The sequence below is a fragment of the Lepidochelys kempii genome, chromosome 8, assembly GCF_965140285.1.
Source record: "Lepidochelys kempii isolate rLepKem1 chromosome 8, rLepKem1.hap1, whole genome shotgun sequence".
In the NCBI taxonomy this organism is placed as follows: Eukaryota; Metazoa; Chordata; order Testudines; family Cheloniidae; genus Lepidochelys; species Lepidochelys kempii.
The window spans coordinates 96,101,963-96,120,813 of NC_136387.1; the positions used below are offsets into that span (position 1 = coordinate 96,101,963).

Consider the following 18,851-nt stretch of genomic DNA (forward strand, 5'->3'; position numbering starts at 1 on the left):
AGATTCCCTGGTGTCAAGACAAACTGCTCAGGCAGGGCACTGGGGAGAGGAACTTGGCCCTAATGTTGTTCTCATTAAACACTCATATAACTTATTTTTGTGGGTTAATTTAAAATTAATGTAAAACATCACAGCCCTGGAAACCAAAGCTCTTGTGGTCCTTGTCTTCACAAGGGAAATCATGCCTGTTTTTCCACCAGCAGTGCAGCTCCAGTAATGATGGGGTGGGGGTGGGGTGGGGGGACGACCAATCTTTCTAGTGTAGATGCACTCAACTGTGCATAGAACAGGAATAACCCAGTCAATACATGGGCAAGCTTCTCCCTCAAGCTACACTGCAAAAAGCTCATTTTCTTATTAATTGAATGAGATTCTCACATGTGTAATGCTTGAATCCCCTTCCTTAAAAATCCATTTGGATACAAGTCATTTTTTAAACAGAGCTCCCTAGTACCTGCTAGCGGAAGTTCTAGTTAATCAATGGCATAATGTGGCCCTGTGGGAGGAGTGAGTATGAATATCTGAAGCGATTGGCAAGCCTTTTCCTCTCCCCAAGGGCACATCACCCTGTAGCATACTCCCTCCAGTTTGGGACCAAATTCTGCTTGTGAATATCTATTAGGCTGCTATTAGGATGTTAGAGATTTCATCTGTGTGCATAGCAGCTGAGGATGTGGCCCAGAATCTGTCTTGTACAGTCAAGCCAGAGAGTGTACATATTAAATATGATTACATTATTTTGTTTGCTTGAATATTCTGTGAGGTATGCTGAAAACAGAGCAAGTGCTGAATTTTTTTTTTGTATGCATTTTAGGGTTTGATTCACTGGTTATTTAAGCTCACTAAAAATCAATGGGACTCTTTTCAATGGACTTTAGTCCTGGCTTATACCACTGTGACAACTGAATGATACCCTAAATTCTGGAACAATGATGTAACACTGTGCCCTTGTATCATAATACATCAACAAATTAAGCCTTTACAAACTAAGCCCATTTTATTCAAATAAACTGGTTTTCCATTTCCACAAAATGAAATCTTATCACTTTTATTCAGTATACAAAACACACCCATTTACACTGTCTTGCAAAATACATGCACTAACAAGTAATTTTTAAAAAGCCAAAATATTACCCCAATAAGTTTAGCTTAAAATTATAAAATCTACAGTAGTTCTATATATTTTGATATTTTAAATAAAGAAATTAAAACTACGACTATTTTATATACAAACATACATTGTTAGAATAACAGACTCTTAAAAGAATATTACATAGATTCAGAGTGCTGACTGCGAGTAAAGTAAAGAAAAAACATAATATCTTCAACATTGAGCCTGACCTTGCTACTCTCACAAGTAGTCCCATTTGGACTCCAACTAAAGATTGGATGATTGACTTCATTGGGAGCATGATGATCAGACTCAAGTCAATGGGCCTACTCATGTGAGAAAGGGTTAGAGAATCAGGCACTCAGTTGATACACTGAGTCAGTAAGATTTTGTCATTGAATTCCAAAGAAGTAGAACTGGGCTCTGAATACCTGTTTAGACTTTTAACAAGGATTCCACTGAAAATGACAAACTCTGATTTTTAATTTTCATTTCTGAATAACACTCTTGGGATATTCTAGCTAAGTGTTTGAGGTTCTCCTTTGCCACAGAACACTTATATTTCACATGTTGGCTCACATGCTGTTTTTCTGGTATGGAAGGATCATTTTGTAAGATAAAACCTTCTGAGCCAATGCCCTGCTTCTGGTTGGTCACAAAATGTTCTTTACCATTTTCAAAACTTGATTGTGTTTTTATTGCCTTCAATCTCAAATTGCTCTGAAAGGATCCAAGTTCTTTGGATAAAATATTGGCCTGAGCCAGCTCCTTACACACTTGTGCATATTTCTCTGCATTCTTTGAAAAGGTATATTTCTGTAAAAGGTTACTTTCGATTTGACCTGATGTAAAAGTAGTTACATTTGGCAGGAAAAAATCTCTAGTCTGATAAAGCATAGTGCTTGAATGTATCAAAGGAAACCAAACATTTATCAAATTGTGGTTAAAATATGTTGAGTCACAAAGCTGGCTGTGTCCAATCCTAAATGGGTTTGTTTCTGTGCCTGGTAAAAAGTCTTCATTTGGTCTTTGTAGACTTTGAGCTACAGCTAATTCCTTTAGTTCTCTCTGCCTAAGTTCTCTCTCCAGCATTATGCATTCCAGCTCTTTATCTGCAAATGTTCTTCGTTTTCGCATTCTCTCACTCAGGTTAGAAAAGAGGACTTGGGTTTCCTGTGAAGGAGGTTTATACCCTAGGAGAACAAATGAAAAGCTTCCATTAGTACTCTTATCATTATCATCAATTATTTGTACATTACTGTAGTGTACTGTAGGTCCTAGCTAAGATCAGGGCCCCTTTGTGTTAGATGCTGTGCAGACATGTAGTAACAGACATCCCTGGACCCTGCCTGGAAGAGTTTACGGTCTAACTGGACAAGTCAGACAAAGGATGAGAGGGAAAATGCAGAGAAGGAAAGTAACTTGCCCAGGTTCCTAATTCCTAGTCCAGTGCTCTGTCTGGTACACCATGCTGTCCCATAGACTAAGAACTTATCTTAATGGACTAATTGTTTTAGTGCCTCCTAGAAATATTTGTTGAAAGGTTTTTATTAATTTAAAAAACAGTCACATAGATTTGACTTCATTCTTACATGGATCGTGTAAGAGATAACTTGTCTAACCCTCTCACTAGTCTGGACTATCAAAGATGAAAATTAGAAAGTAGAAACATATTTTTGATCATTAGCAGTCATAGAATCATAGAAATTAGGGTTGGAAGAGACCTCAGGAGGTCATCTAGTACAACCCCCTGCTCAAAGCAGGACCAACCCCAACTAAATCATCCCAACCAGGGCTTTGTCAAGCTGGGCCTTAAAAACCTCTAAGGATGGAGATTCCACCACCTCCCGAGGTAACCCATTCTAGTGCTTCACCACAGTCCTAGTGAAATAGTTTTTCCTAATATCCAATGTAGACCTCCCCCACTGCAATTTGAGACCATTGCTTCTTGTTCTGTCATCTGCCACCACTGAGAACAGCCTAGCTCCATCCTCTTTGGAACCCCCCCCTTCAGGTAGTTGAAGGCTGCTATCAAATCCCCCCTCACTCTTCTCTTCTGCAGACTAAATAACCCCAGTTCCCTCAGCCTCTCCTCATAAGTCATGATCCTTGTCCTCTATTTGCAAAACATTTACTAGCAAGGTTAGGATTTTATGTTTAAGTGGAACTACACCTTTGCATTACGATTAAAATTTAAATAACTATTCAGTGCTATAAAATGTACAAGGGGCTTTACAAACATAGGGCCTCAGCATTCTCACTCAGGTCAATGCAGGTAACATAGCTTCTTGCCTGTGGCCCTATTACGTCCATCACTGACAATATCTTAGGAACATAGCAATTATTGTAACAGATCAGACCAGTGCTCTGTATAGTCTAGTATCCTGTCTTTTACAGTGCCCAGGACCATCTGCTTCAGAAGACACTTATAGAATAACATACCCAAAAGGGAAAGTTTCTTCCTAAGTCAAAATGAAAAAATAATGAATTTTTCAGTTCAGGGGCTCAATGAATCCCCCAAAGAAATCCAATCCAATTCAAATCAAAACAATTTAATTTTTTTCATTAAATCAAAAACTCAGATTGTTTTGAATTAACGAAAACTTTTCCCCCCAAGTTTTTTCGTTTCAATTCAACTATTTCAGGTGTCTTCCCTTTTTTTCGTGGTGTATTGTTGTTGGGTTTCTTTTTTAAATGCTATTTCAAATCAGAGTTGAAACAAAACATTTCTACTTTTTCAAAATGAAATGTTGACTTGTTCCAAAAAAATAAATAATTAAATATAATACAACCAAAACTGTCAATTTGATAGTTTTGGGCCCTGAAAAAACCCACATTTTTCTATGAAAGATTTTTTTGAGAATTTCAGCCAGCTCTATGCCTAATCCCCATTCAATTCACACACTTTAAGACTAAAAGGGACCATTATGATATTCTAATTTGACCTGCATAACACAGGCCATAGAATTTCACCTCATTAATTCCTTCATCAAGCCAAGTACAATGTGGTTGAACTAGGGCATATCTTTTTAGATACATTCAGTCTTGATTTAAAGATTTCAAATGACTGAATCCATGACACCCCTTGCTAGTCTTTTCTAATGTTCGATTGCCCATACTGTCAAAATTTTGCACTTTTGTCCTTGTCTACACATATCTGCACCCGTTTAAACTGGACAGGGCACTTGTTTTGGTTTAATAGTAACATGTTTAATTTTAGCTTAAATCTGTTCCTCAACTGAAATATGGGGATGTACTCTACCTTGAGACAGAGAGCATCCTTCTTGGAAATTCCAAAGGCCAACTGTTAGAGAGGCTATTTTGGGATGGCTATAGGGTGACCAGATGACAAGAACAAAATATTGGGACACATGGGGGGGCAGCCACAGGCTCACACCCGCCTGCCCCCTCCCAGGGCCAGCTCTAGGTTTTTTGCCACCCCAAGGTTTAAAAAAAAAAAAAAAAAAAAAAAAGCCGGAGTGCTGCCAAAGCAAAATATCGGGACAAATGCCGACCCAACCATACATCGGTCGGGACGTGGGACAAACAACTATCGGGAAGTCTGGTCACCCTAGATGGACAGTGTCACAAAAGGAGAATGTAGAAGTGTAATGCAACCATTGATGACAATGGGGCTGGTGGGTGTTCAGCACTTGAAAACCTGGCTACTTGTTTAGGTAGCTAAATACAGATTTACTGTAGGAGCCTAACTAGTGTACTATACTCATATGTTCAGTAGGTCATCTGGCTTTCACATTTGCAGGAGTAGTGAAGAAATACAACAGAATTTAATCAAATATCAAACTACAGATTATTTAACTGGGGACACAGCAGCCATGTAATTTTTTAAAATTTTTGTGAGTTGTATCATTAAGGGCCAGATTGCTGAGTATCTATCTTACACTACAGGCCGCCTCTCTGAAGTAGGGTACTACTCTACATGAGTAAGTATCACAATCTAGTCCTAAATAAGTGTGCTAAAATTAAAATCAACATATCCCTGTCATATTGATTTAGTGTAAATAAAACAGATATAGAAAGGACTTTGTGTTGATGTGCATTTGTTTAAAAAAAAAAAAAAAATCCTGATTCAGCAACATGCTTAACTACATGTCTAACTTTAAACACAAGAGCAGTCCTGTGGAATTCAATGGGACTACTCAGATGCTTCAAGTTAGGCATAAGTATCTTGCCAAGTTGAGGCCATAGATAGACAGATCCTTACCTGCCAGTATGCTTTTGGCCCAGGTGCTGGTATTCTTGGGATAGTGCTGATAGTTTAATCTGCAACTGGTTGATAGCAGAGAATGTTCATCTTCATCTTTCTTAACCTGTGCCGAGTCATGGAAAGAGAAAATAAGATAAACCATGCAATCCATTTTAGGCCATGTCTATACTTTGGGTGCCACAGCGACATGGCTATGCCATTGTAGCTATACTGCACACCCCCTAATGCAGACTACAGCAATGGAAGGGGTTTTTCCATGGCTGTAGGAACTACAGTACCATTAGTGATTGTAGCTAGGTTGAGGGAAACATTCTTCCATCAACCTAGCTGTGCCTACAGCAGAGGCTAGATTGGGCTAGCTACTTCAGTCTGTAGTGTGGATTTTTCACACCCCTGAGCATCATAGCCATATTGAACTAAGTTTTAAGTGTTGATTGAGGGCTTATGTTTTCATTACTAAGATACTACTAAAGTCAGTATAGCAAGAATACTGAAAGTATTTTGAAGTGCAGGGGAAAACATCACTCCAAATGATGAAAAAAATATTAGGATCCTATTTTGTGAATACTGAGTATGCATTCAACCTTGTTAAATGTAATGCTCGTTAGAGATCGGTTTGGAAACTTAATCTAGCTACCTGAATAAACACTCGTTCTGTTGCCAATTTAAGAAAGGGAAATAACTTTTGTCCATTACTCCATCTTCCTTTACCCCACTAAGGAATTACAACAGGATTCTGCAAATAAAAAGCAGACTTGCTACTGCACCATGATTTCATCCAACAGGAGATTGTTCAGAACATCACAATCTACATTTCCTTTTCCTAGAGGATTGCCAGTTCTTTTGGAAAACGCTCGTCAGGCTGGCCTATTGGTACTTACCTCAGTCCTTTAATATTAGGATAATTACAGAGGAACTGAGACTTCAACCCTGAATTGTTTGGGGCTGCAGTCTAATTCTACAGAAATAATGCATTAACAGTACTATTTTTATATACACACAGCAGCATTAAAGGGTCCTGATCCTACAGTTCATACTGAATACCCTGAGACGAGGTGGGTGAGGTAATATCTTTTATTGGACCAACTTCTGTTGATAATAGAGACAAGCTTTTGAGCTTAACCCAGAGCTCCATTTTCTTGAAGCCTAAGTAAAGCAATTTCATAGTAAGAAATACCTACACCAAGATGTTTAAGAACAAAAGTCTAAGGGAAAGATAATGATACTTTGTAAAGTCCTTTGTGATCTACGGATGAAAAGTGCTATGTAAGAACTAAGTATTTCATAATACATTTAGGTTCTGACATCCATATTTGGGCATCTAAGTACCTGGATCCGTTATCAAGAGTGCTGAACACCCACTGACGTCAGTGGAGTTGGTGGGTGTTTGGCACTTGAAAACCTGGCTACGTGTTCAGGTAGCTAAATACGGATTTATGGTAGGAGCTGAAGTAGTGTATTATATGTTGAGCATTTATCCAGTTTTCAAATTTGCAGGAACATTTAACAAATCCAATAAAATGTTAATTAACCTCTATCATCCTAAAATGTAGTAAAGCTTCCGCCAGGGCCCCCAGGGCAAGGCTGTACAAAACCGAACCAAGCAGGGGCCAGGGGTACAGCTACTGCTAATGCAATGCTAACTCTTACCCAGTGCGTTTCATCCAGCGAACTCAAACCCCTTTACACAGGAGGGCAGCACCATTATCTATCCCCATTTTACAGAGAGGGAAACTGAGGCACACCGGGCCCGTGGCTAAGCCAGGAACAGAACCCAGCTCGCCTGAGTCCTTTAACAGAACAACTCTCAATACCACATTTACCTCACCAGGTGGGAGACTTACCCCCCCCCTCCCGGACACTACCCCTCCCCCCGCCACTGCAGCCCTGCCTCGGCGGCGCGCGGGGCCGCCCCGGGCTCACCTGGCCGGCGCGCTGCTGCCGCCGCAGAGCCACCTGCGCGGCCGTCACGCGCTGCCGCTCCAGCACCAGGCGGCAGGCGGCGCAGGCGCAGTCCCGCCACCGGCACAGCCGCTTGTGGCCCTTCAGGCCGGACACCACGCCGTGGTTCCTGCAGCGCGCGCACTTGGGCACCCGGCACGAGCGCCGGCCCGCGGCCGCGAGCGGGGGGGGCGGCGGCGGCGCCGGGGAGCCGCTGCGCCGCCCTTTCTCCAGCTCCCCGGGCGGCATCCGGCTCGCCGCGGCAGCCCCAGCCGGCGGAGCGCAGGGGCGGCGAGTCCCCTGCCCGGGCTGGCCCAGGCACTAACTTCAGCGGGATGGGGCGTCCCCTCTACAGCCGGGCCGGCATTGGCGCCGCCTGCTCCTTGAGCTTCCCGCGGCTCCGGCCATGCCCCCAGCTCAGCCCAGCCTTTAATGACGGGCCAGGCGGGCCCGCGCTAGGCCTTGACGTCAGCGGCCTCCCCCTCCGAGGCAAGGGGGGCGGGCGGCAGTGCCTCCCTCGGGGCAGGGAGCCCTCAGCCCGGCCCCTTGGCAGGCACCTGCAGCCCCCCCTCCGCTGCCTTAGCCGCGCCAGGTAGGTGAGCTGGTCGCATGTATTGGACCAACTTCTGTGGGTGAGCAAGACCAGCTTTGCAGCTGCCCAGAGCGCTGCTTCAGGTCTGGGAAACTACCTCAGAGGGTCACTGCGCAATACAAGATTTGAGCAAATTGTTTCGCAAAAGTAGGGCCCATTGGTTCTAGTCATGGGGTGGTGGGGGGGGGGAAGAGAGGGGAGGGGAAAAGGTAACTGGGGGTGGGGGTTGTTAGTGGGTTTATAGATCGTTGCAATAAGAGGTAAGCCCAGTGTTTCTATTCAGTCCATGGTTTGTAGTGTCTAGCACAGTTTCTTTAAACTCCCAGGCCCGTCTCTTGAAAGTGTTGTGCAGGTTGTCTTTGAAGGTGAGGACTGATTGGTCTGATACAGAGTGATGGCTGTGTGAAAAGTGTTCTCCCACAGGCGATGTGGTGTTTTTATCACATTTCCCTTCTTTGTCAACTCCCCAGAGTACATTGACAGCTCCAAGATTCAGCTCTTTCCTGCTTGGAAAGAGGAAGGGCTCAGTTCTTAACTGTCTTCCAAAACCTAGGAATCCCCTCCTGTTGGAACACAGGCTCCCTGCCCTCTGTAGGTGCCACAGCACACTTGATTTTTATTACCACCTGCCTGCTGTTACAGTATAAATCAGCAGTATTAGGATTGAGTAAAATAGGCTGATTTGTTCCTTCTTTCCAAGAATATGAGCAACTATTTTTATAGTTTTTTAGACAAAGGCATTGGAGTGTAATAGTAAACTCCCTGATGAGAACCTAGAAGTTCAGAACAGTTAGTTAAAATCCAAATAAAGTTAGAAACTTGGGCAAAGCAGGAGCATTCTAAGCAACTTCCCCCCCCCCCCCCCCTTCTCCAACAAATGTCTCCTTCAGCTGGCCACCTAACAGAACAAATCTGTCTAGATGAAAGGCTGGCTTGTGGTCAGCCTAGCTGAGAGTCTGAAATGTAGTACATTCAGCGGTGTTTTGAGATTGATCAAGCTGTGCGTCTATGTTTGCATTGTTGAAGAAGAGATCTGTGTAGATCAAAAGCTTGTCTCTTTCACCAACAGAAATTGGTTCTATAAAGGATATTGCCTCTCCCACCTTGTCATCTGAGACTTAGATCTTTTTAATTCCTCAGTCATCTTTCAGCTGGCCAGATCCAGCTGCACACACATCTTTACACGTTACATTTTGCTGTGTGTGAGAGAGGTGTGGTGTGAGCACAGAAGTGGGAGCCAGTTGTCCAGTTTTTAACTCCAGGCGTGACAGTGTCTCCATGTGTGATGTGCAAATCATTTAATCCCCATGCTTCCATTTTTCTATGGGCCAATGGAGATTATACATTTAACATGGGGGGCTGTGAGAATTAATAGCCCGTGTTTTAAAAAGTAACTAGTAATTTTCAGTGCCACAATTTTTTAGGTTTCAGAGTGGTAGCCGTGTTAGTCTGTATCAGCAAAAAGAACGAGGAGTACTTGTGGCACTTTAGAGACTAACAAATTTGTTTGAGCATATCTGTTAGTCTCTAAGGTGCCACAAGTACTCCCCGTTCTTTTTACAATTTTTTAGGTTTCCAATTTGAAACACCGTTTGAAGGGGGTCTGATTTTCAGAACGTGGATGCTTAGCAATTTCTGTTTATGGTACTATAATGTCACATACCCTACACGAGAAAGATCTGCTAAAATTTCAAGATGGACTTTCAGGGCTGTCTAAATTACACTAGAGACTGCAGGCCAGCTCAGGATTGGAAATGCACAAAGCTGCTTTAAAGCTACCAGAGCCCCCCACCTCCACTCCCTGGGTTATGAGCTCTGAGGTGCCCCTCTTAAAGGATGGAGAGGAGTTATTTGATGTAATGCACTGGTGTAACTAGGAGCAGTGGGATAGAATTAAGAAAAGAAAAAGAAAAAGAGCTTGAGTATATCAGAAAAAGGCTCCTGACTATGAGTTTGTAATGGGGAATATCGTCTCCTGAGTTCCAACAGATATGCTGGAAGTCCCAACACATGGGATTTTTAAAACTATACAGAACAAAACACTGAACAATATACAGGAAACAAACCTGCATTGGTAAGCAGATGGATTGGATGACTAGTAGGGTAAATAGGTCTTTTCCATCTCTAACTTTTATGAAAGTATGCTGCACTATGACTTGTGACAGGTTTCAGAGTAACACCCGTGTTAGTCTGTATTCGCAAAAAGAAAAGGAGTACTTGTGGCACCTTAGAGACTAACCAATTTATTTGAGCATAAGCTTTCGTGAGCCACAGCTCAAGTGAGCTGTGGCTCACGAAAGCTTATGCTCAAATAAATTGGTTAGTCTCTAAGGTGCCACAAGTACTCCTTTTCTTTTTATGACTTGTGACTTTCCCCAAAGTTAAACAAAATGTCCCTTGTTGCTCATTTTCTTACACAGTATGCTGTCATATACTAACATATCTGCTGTCAAGACCCATCTGTGCCATATTTTGCAATTTACTTTATGTACATATATGATTTTCCCCCTCCCACATCCCTACTTATAATATCCCTTTTGGACAGGCACAGTCATTTGTTTTCTTATAGCCCTTGGCACTAAGGCTGTGCTCACCTGGAGAGAGCCAGACTGGAAGTTAAGACTAAGAACAGGAAGGATTTTTTACTCTGAAGGAGTAGTGTAGTAGGGTAATAATACTGTCATTAAATCAAAATGGCACCAGTGATAAAGAATCTAAGTCAGAAAGTTTAAGGAAGTTGAAATTATTCTCACTGGAAAACGACTCCAAGATGTCCTAAGAAGCAAATTCTGCTCTCAGTCTACCCAATTATAACCAGAATAACTCCAGAATTTGGAGACTATCCAAGCATATTTAGTTACACTGGGGTAACTAAGATAAGAAGGTGGCATGATTCCCCCATTTAAATTTTCAAAACAAGAACCTTTGTGCTTTCTGCCATGCTGCACTTCACACCCCATAAATATTTAAAACCCTGCTTCACTACTCTGGTACCCAAGCGAGCTAGATTAAAAATAGCTTGGGTATGTCTACTAAACTGCAGTCACACCCTGTGTTTGCAGTGTGTAGACATACCCATAGTCCCACTGAAACCAGTATAGTTGCTTGTGTGAGTCATGTGCTCAGCCAGGTGAGGGAGAGTTCCACCGTGTGGCCTTATGTGATGAAATCATTGCTCTAATGAAGGACTATGGTGAACTAAGATGTTTAGTGATGCTCTGATTTTAAGAAAAGATTCCACAAGACCTTCCCTTAAGTTTGGATCCCTCTCAAAACATTTTGGCAGACACAACACTGGCATAGCTCTGTGACTAATGCTAACATTGCAGTAGTTAAAATACTTTCTGAAAAATAGGAAAACCAGAGAGATTTGCCTATGAAGAATGATTTAATTAAAGTTTTCGGTGTTCCAAAGTAGGTATTTTTCAGTCATTATAAATAGTTCAGTCATTTAAATTATTTTTTTAAAGGGGAGGTAGAAATTTTTCCAGCAAACTGTTGACTTCATTGGTCAGCAATTAAATAGTTCTTCAGTTAGCTGGATTACTGTTCAAAATTAACTACTCATTAATGTGGAAAAAACAGGTATATTCTTCCTGGGCTTTCTATAGTCTGCATCTAATTCCAAGAAGAGGAAGAAACCTACATTCTGAGTCTATTTTTTCTTTAAATTGGAAAGAGTTAATGTTCCCCCATTCTAGGCACTGTCATCTGAAAGCATGCCGTAGTCCAGAAGCAAAACTGACACTGCAGAATGTTAACATCTTGCAGTCTACTCTTAATACATGGCACTTAAACAGTGATAAATGATTTTTACATATGTTTGCTGAATGCAAATACTATTCCCCTTTTTGGAAACCGTTAGGTTGTTTTTCTTACCCCAAAGCTCCTACAGAAAATGCAGAAGCAAATTTACGATATTCTGAGCTTTTGGACAATGTCACAGACACCTTTGTACAAAACTTGGAGCCCAGTCTTGCATAGCTTAAACTCATATCAATTGCCTTTATACTCTTACAAGTTGTTCCAGAGAAAGCAATGGGACTACTTGTGTGAGTAAGGTTTGAAGCATCAAGGCTGTAATTTTAACTTATCTCCCACAGTATGTAAACAATCATTAGCATTTCATTCATTACAGAATGACAGTGGTTTGTAGCAGAGAATGAAACATGTCAAATGTTAAGAGCCACATCTTCAAAAGTGCAGGTACAGAAATGTGCACACAATGGAAGATTTGATCCTAAAAATGCATAGAAACATAATGATCCTGAAAGTGTGTTTCATGCCCGCAATTCCCACTGCGGTCCATGGTAGCTTTGCTTGCGGAAGGATTGCAGGTGCTGTGCCATAGATTAAAAAAATTTAAGTTCTGTTAACTTGACCAGCATTTGTGCAGTTTCAGCTCCAACATAAACCAATAAAAATCATAGAATTATTTGGATTGGAAGGGCCTTCTAGTGATTTGTCTTGTCCAAACCATTCCATCCTGCTGAAACTGGTTTCATTATTCCTAGCAGTGGATTAATTTTAAAAAAAAAATCAGAAGAAAACTTGTTTATATTAAATTTGGAATTGCAGTGATTTGGCGAGGAACCTTTTAAACCTACTGTGTTAAAATACCAATTACAATGAGCTTTTCTTTCTTTGGTTAAAAGAGGGTCAGGTGAGGGTAAAATGGAAGGCAGAACCAATGCCATGACATCTCCAGATAATTCCCATTGTCAGCTAAAGAGTCATTCACTGTGGATCTCTTACCAATTTACCCTGATTTTTAGTATAATAGTGAGCACAAAGGAAATGCTGAATAAATTTCCTGAAAGTGTGGAAAAACTAAATGTGTTTTCTCAGATAACACAAAAGCAATTGGTAGGATTGTGTACAAATGTTTCCTAAATAAAATATGTGTGTTAAGTAGTTCTCCTTTGGGATGAGACTAAGCATGAGAAATGTCAGCACCAGGAGGTAAGCTTTCCAAAAATTAAGTGGTTTAGAACGAAAGAGTCTTGTCAACAAATAACCTCACTGTGAATGAATGGAAGGGAATAAAAATAAAGGTAAATAAGAGCATAGTACCACTCCCACAGATACACCTGTGTAAACTCCCATGGACTCAATAGAAGCAGGTTCAAGCCCCATGTGGCAAGATTGCTAACATATCCAGAATGTGTATTGGGTCATATTTTATGTGCAGGTATATGGGTGCAATCTCCATTGATTTCAGTGGAAATAGCACCCTACTAAGTGCCAGGAGAATTTGGCCCATTTTATTTAAAAATTTTTTATCTACCATACACTTAACTGTCTCTCCAACTGAGACTGTCTCTATTGACTTTCTTCTCCAGCCTCCTGTCTGGTGATGAGATCACTATGAGTCTGGTGGGGAGCCATTCTGAGCAGTCCAACCTGCATGGCTGTGACCTGGAATGAGCTACAGCAGATACTGGGAAAAATTAATGGAAATTCTTCTCTTCTTGGACTACTTGGAGGAAGCTCTAATCAACAGCTTCCCAAATCATGGTCAGCAGGACACTTGCTGTTGGTCTACAGAAAGCTGGCTGGTCACATAAATGGCTTAGTTCCTTTTTAGATTTTTTTTCTAATGGAAATTTATCTAAGGGCCTGATTCAAAGTCTACTGAAGTCAAATGAATGATTCAAGCTGACTTCATTGTGATTTAGATCAGGGCTAAGTGTTTTTTTTCAGGCTTGGAGTTCAAAAGCCAGGATGGTGCTACATTTCTGAAAGACAAGAGTTTGCTCATATTAATGCCTCATTATACCTGTTCCATAGTACCACAGGGGGTGGGGGCGGGGAAATCATTCTGTGTGATTTCCCCCACCCAAATGAAGCAAAGAAGAGTAGGCAGCCATGACAAAAGTTTCTCCTTGACAAGCGTACCAGAGCCAGTGTTGTAAATCTCCAGTGACAGTGCTTTGCAGTCATTGAATGAAATGTGCTGCAGTCTATCTTGCTTCTGTGTTTTAAAGAGTGAAATACAACATGGAGGGTGGATTATGAAAAATATTTGTAACAATGCTTAAAACTGTATTCTACACTGTTTGTATGTTGTCACTCCTTAATATAGCCTTTAATCTTAATGTAAAAACTATAGATGACCTTGTTTTATGGGTGTTATTGGCAATTCTAATCAGATGGCCTGATTTTCAAAAGAACTCAGCTCTCATGTAGATTCTTAAAAGAAATGTCCAGATTTTCAGAAGTCCTCAGCATGCAGCAGTTCCAGTTGTTGTGCTGGGTACTCAGATCTTTTGAAAATCTGGCCAATATTGTGCAGTACAGCAAGTTATTCATTATAGGAAAACAAGTTTTTACCTTTTCCTCTTGGCAATTCAAAATAATGCTGTCTCCATTTGTAGCTCCCCAAACACCTTCCATGAGTGCTATAAACCATTTGAACTGTTATTTTACTACATTTTTAAAAAGTAAAGTGATTTTGCAGTTGAATTTAGTTCCTTTAAAGCTCTCATTTAGCAAAAGATTGTTAGCACATATACCAAACAGAAGAAATGGAAGACTGTTTATCTTGCCTTCTTATTTTTCACTTCTATAATAGCATTCAAAGACTGCAGAAGCAACATTTCCAAGACTAAATAGCATTGTAGGCTGGTTTGTTATATAGAATTGTTCTTTGGAACGTTTAAAAGTTGCCTAGAGTAATTATTTATAAATGTACAAGGTTCAAAACTTAAGTACAGAACAAAACATTTTAATGTATCGTGTTTAATTATGCAAAATCAATTCAAACACTAACAACTGATCTACTCACTACAAAACACATTTTCTTGAGAAAGTACAGAAAGAGGAATGCTCCATTCACTATTATTCAAACATTATTGTCCATCGATGATGATACGTTCTGGTTTAGCTGATTTATTATTGAAACTGGTGTTTTGCCCTAGTTACTTTATAACTAGTTGGCTAGCTGATCTCTCCACATTTTATGTAGTTCACCGTGCAATTCCAATCCATTTATATTGGGCAACCCATACACCCCCTTAAATCAAATCTGGTGGCCAGCTTCCACTGTGTGGGCTCCCAGCATAGTGTGTTTCCCTGGAACTGATGTACAGGGTGTCTCGGGCACACAAAATCCTGGAGGTTGAGCGACCAGACTTTACTATGTGCCATCATGCTCACAATTTAAAGTGAATGTGCCCTGTAAAGGCAGCAGGGCCTCGAGTTCATCTGGAAGGTGATGAGGGGGCCCTGGATATCAGTATAGAAGATCAGACCCTCCCCAAAACTATTTCCACTGCCTCACTGACAAGTCCCCCTAACCTATTACGCTTCCAAAGCCCACCTGAACTCCAGTGTATCAAGCCCTGACTCTGCTACATGTATCAGCTGCCAAAACCTTCCTCTCCCCATCACCCAATTTTCAGGCACTAAATCTCATCACTTAACTGTTCCACAATATTCAGAACCAGCTTTTTGTGGTAGCAAACAGATCTACAAACAATGTCCCTTTGAACAATGCCTTAAACATAAAAGGGCTAGATTGAGCCTTTATGCTCAGCCCCCAACCATGGGGTGTCACTAAGGGCTAGTCTCCTGCACTGCGTCTGGTGAAGGTGCTCTGTGCTGACGGGAGAGAGCTCTCCCATCAGCATAATAAAACCACCTCCGCGAGCAGCAGTAGTGATGTCGGCAGGAGAAGTTCTCCTGCGACACAGCCCTGTCTACGCTGGCACTTACATCGGTATAATGTACAGTTGCTCAGGGGAATGGCTTATTCACACCCCTGAGCAACATAAGTTTATACCAACATAACCTGTAGTGTAGACAAGCCCCAAGAGAAGCCTCAGGGAAGGAACTGTACCTTGAAGTCACAATTCCTCCCCTCATCTCCACTTGCTCCAGAAGGGAGTAATTTACTGTAACCCTGGGAAAGCTTTGCCAGTTGGTAAGGTAGGAGCCAGTGGAGCAATGGCAGCCCTGGGGCTGTACGCAGCAAGGGAGCCAGAACTGTGTTTATAGTAGCCCTAATGCAACTGTGAAGTGATGTAGGGGACTTCCCTCTTCTGCCCTGTGTGGTTGCATTAGGGCTAGTGTCAATCTAGCCCAAGATTAACTAATGATATTCTCTCTGAGAGAGAGTGCTGCATGCTCCGCAGCTGTTCCCTAGTACACGTACATACATTTAGTGTTTAGAATACGTGGCATGGTCTCCATTGGTTTCTTCCTGAGGAGATGGCTGGCTGCATTCACAGATCACCCCAGAATCCCGGCTATCAGTGGTGCCAGCTAAAACAAAAGCAGAATATAACACTGTATTGCTTTTTAAAATTGCACTTAAATTGACATTACATCCAATAGAACTCAAAATTTTTAGCTGTGAATGCTCAATATAAAATAACTTTAGTTAATCCAAACCAGTTTTTCCCTCAACCAAGTCAAAGGCACTTGAGATCATGAGGACTATGACTGTCTAGGTCATGGTTCATATTTCAAACACCAGCTGATTTTGCTGCAGCCAGGTCTAAAGAAGTGCAGCGAGACTGTTTTAAAATGGCAAAGGGCATGAATTTCCCTCTTGGCAAGTATTTTAGGAATTTAAGCGCATATGAAAACAGGATTGTAATGCGAGCTGTTTTACAGCCTTGATGACAGTGAGCCTTATCGCATGCCTACTATATACACTTTTTCAATTCTGAAGGTGCAAAAGCCTTGACTGAATAAACAGAACATGAAACAGAAGGAAATAAGTAGGAGACCTCAGTCCTTAATTCATAATGTTGACTTGCTAGTTTGTATTTAAAGCTTTCTCCTTTTCCCACATAAGACAATTCTTTCTTCGGCTGTGGCTTCACTAGAGAGCTTATAGCAGCGCAGTTGTAAACTCTCTAGTGTAGCTGCTCTAAGAAGAAGGGAGAGAGCACTTCCATCAACTTAATTAATCCATCCCCAATAAGTGGCTCTTCCGCCAACACAGCACTGTTCTTTAAAGAAAAAAAAACCTGTTAACGGCTTCTGCCCTCAGATACTACTCAGCACGAGCATTGGTGGGCAAATTGGGAAAGTTAGCAAGAGTTACAGCGTAGTATCTCTTATGTCAAAAGAATTACTGTGATATTAAATTTTATAATAACATAGTATATATTACAAGTCACCATTATAAAACCTGACTTAGGAATGAATACAGACTGTGGTCATTTAGCTGGAAGGCCTATGATTCAAGACTTTCCAGCAGCTGTTGTTAGCCGAGGAGAAGCCTTTTCTGCTATGATGTTTGTAGCTCCCTTTGTCTTGGAATTTCCATCAGGCCAGAGGCTCAGTGGCATATTTTTTTCCTGCCATACTTTTCTGTATCAATTTTCTCCTAATTACTTTGCCAAAGACTACAGGAGGAGCCCCTGTCACCTTGACTGCCCCAGTTTGACCTGAGTCCAGCAGATCCCTTTGGACAAATGATCTAACAAAGTAAGTTTGAACTTGACAAGATCCCTATGGGTCTGTCTGCTCTGATTTTCAGAGGGTTTTGCACTTTGTTTCTTCACTATTTATTAGTCTTTCACCGGATTTGAAACCAGAACAAAATGCATCTTGAAAAATGGGATCAAACACTGTTTAGTTTCACTGTAGCCCCTTTTCACTGTAGCCCCTCTCATTCTGTATCTTCTGCTGAAATGCTATTTTGTAACCTACAGAAATAATCCCTCACTGATTCACCGTTGATAGTCCTACTCCCCCTGAAGCTGAAGTACAATGTGGCTGAGTCAATTTTCCCTATATCCCTCACCCTGAAAGAAAAAGCCACAAAGAAGTGCTAAATGAGGACACTGGCCCTTTAAGATAAATACCAGGAAGTCCTGTACTTAGAATCAAATTCTACTGTCAGGTACATGTTGGGGTGTCCCACTGATTTCAATGTGAGCTCCAGGCAGGTAGCTGAGTGCAGAATTTCTGACTATTCAGGCTGGCTTCTAACTGGAACTCTAGGAAAGTTTGATTCAAGAGCTGACCTTTATGGCTTAGGCTATCCCTGAAACTGGCCTGAGCCGGAATTTCTAATCCAACAAATACCCCCAAACCCAGGAAAAGTTTGAAACCAAACCTCGCTCTCTGGGTCCATCTCTGTCTCTAATGATTGATTCAAATGAAATAATGTTGACGATTACAGTAAAAATCCTCACAAACTCTCAACTGTCCCACATGCTATGACTAGCCACAATCACTATTATTTGATGCAATGAAGATGATGTACTCTTCTGTTTACTCCTCACCTCTACTCAAGAGATACTGGACTTTTCCCAATAGGTGTAAGAAAGGGATATTATTTGTAAATCATCTGTCACAAGAACACGGCATTTAATCAGATTCTCATTTTTCTCTAATAAGCCAAGCATTGAAATATAGAAGTGCACATACAAATATTTTGAACTAGAGCTTGACATAACCCAAGTGCTTCATTCTATTGATACTGGTGATTTATTCTTTGAGCAGTTCTTCCCTCTTGTGGCCACAAATGGCTGTATTTGGATAGAAACCTTGTCCGAAATTTAAAAAAATCATTACAGACATACCTGCCATGCCCCAAATGTGGGATGCAACATGTGACAAAGACCCAAACTGAGGAATATAAAAAATTATTCAAGCAGAAAATGTAAATTGCTGTGGGATATAGCCCTTTGGTGTGCACAACTTTCTGTGATCTCAGTTTCTGAAGAAATTATTGTGACTGATGTACATCATTTTCAACTACAACGGTGAGAGGCCACTGTATTTGTGTGGAATGTATACCACTTTGGGATGAAAATTAGAGCCATTGGAGAGGTTTTATTACAGATAATAAAGGTCAAATTCTGCTGTCCTTCCAGGCACAAAATTCCTGTTGATTTTAGTGGGCCATGATATAGTCAGTAAGGGAGGTACAAATGCCCAGAATTTACCAACCAAAAATGAAAACAATATAGTTGAGAGCTTTTGTTGTATTTTACATACCAATTAGCAGGACACAT

General features: G+C 41.2%; 1 protein-coding gene and 1 long non-coding RNA gene across 2 annotated transcripts; one reads left to right on the forward strand and one right to left on the reverse strand.

Moving 5' to 3' along the window:
• Positions 1–981: 981 nt before the first annotated feature.
• LOC140916264 (uncharacterized) lies at positions 982–7,854 on the reverse strand. The gene is made up of 3 exons (XM_073357645.1): positions 7,263–7,854; positions 5,337–5,442; positions 982–2,304 (listed from the first exon to the last, which is right to left on the reverse strand). Exons 1-3 carry the CDS (start codon positions 7,527–7,529, stop codon positions 1,547–1,549), a joined length of 1,131 nt encoding a protein of 376 aa, XP_073213746.1. The 5' UTR covers positions 7,530–7,854; the 3' UTR covers positions 982–1,546.
• LOC140916266 (uncharacterized) lies at positions 7,300–18,703 on the forward strand. The gene is made up of 2 exons (XR_012160478.2): positions 7,300–7,872; positions 13,215–18,703. It is a non-coding gene; the product is annotated as an uncharacterized LOC140916266 (long non-coding RNA).
• The last annotated feature ends 148 nt before the right edge of the window (positions 18,704–18,851 follow it).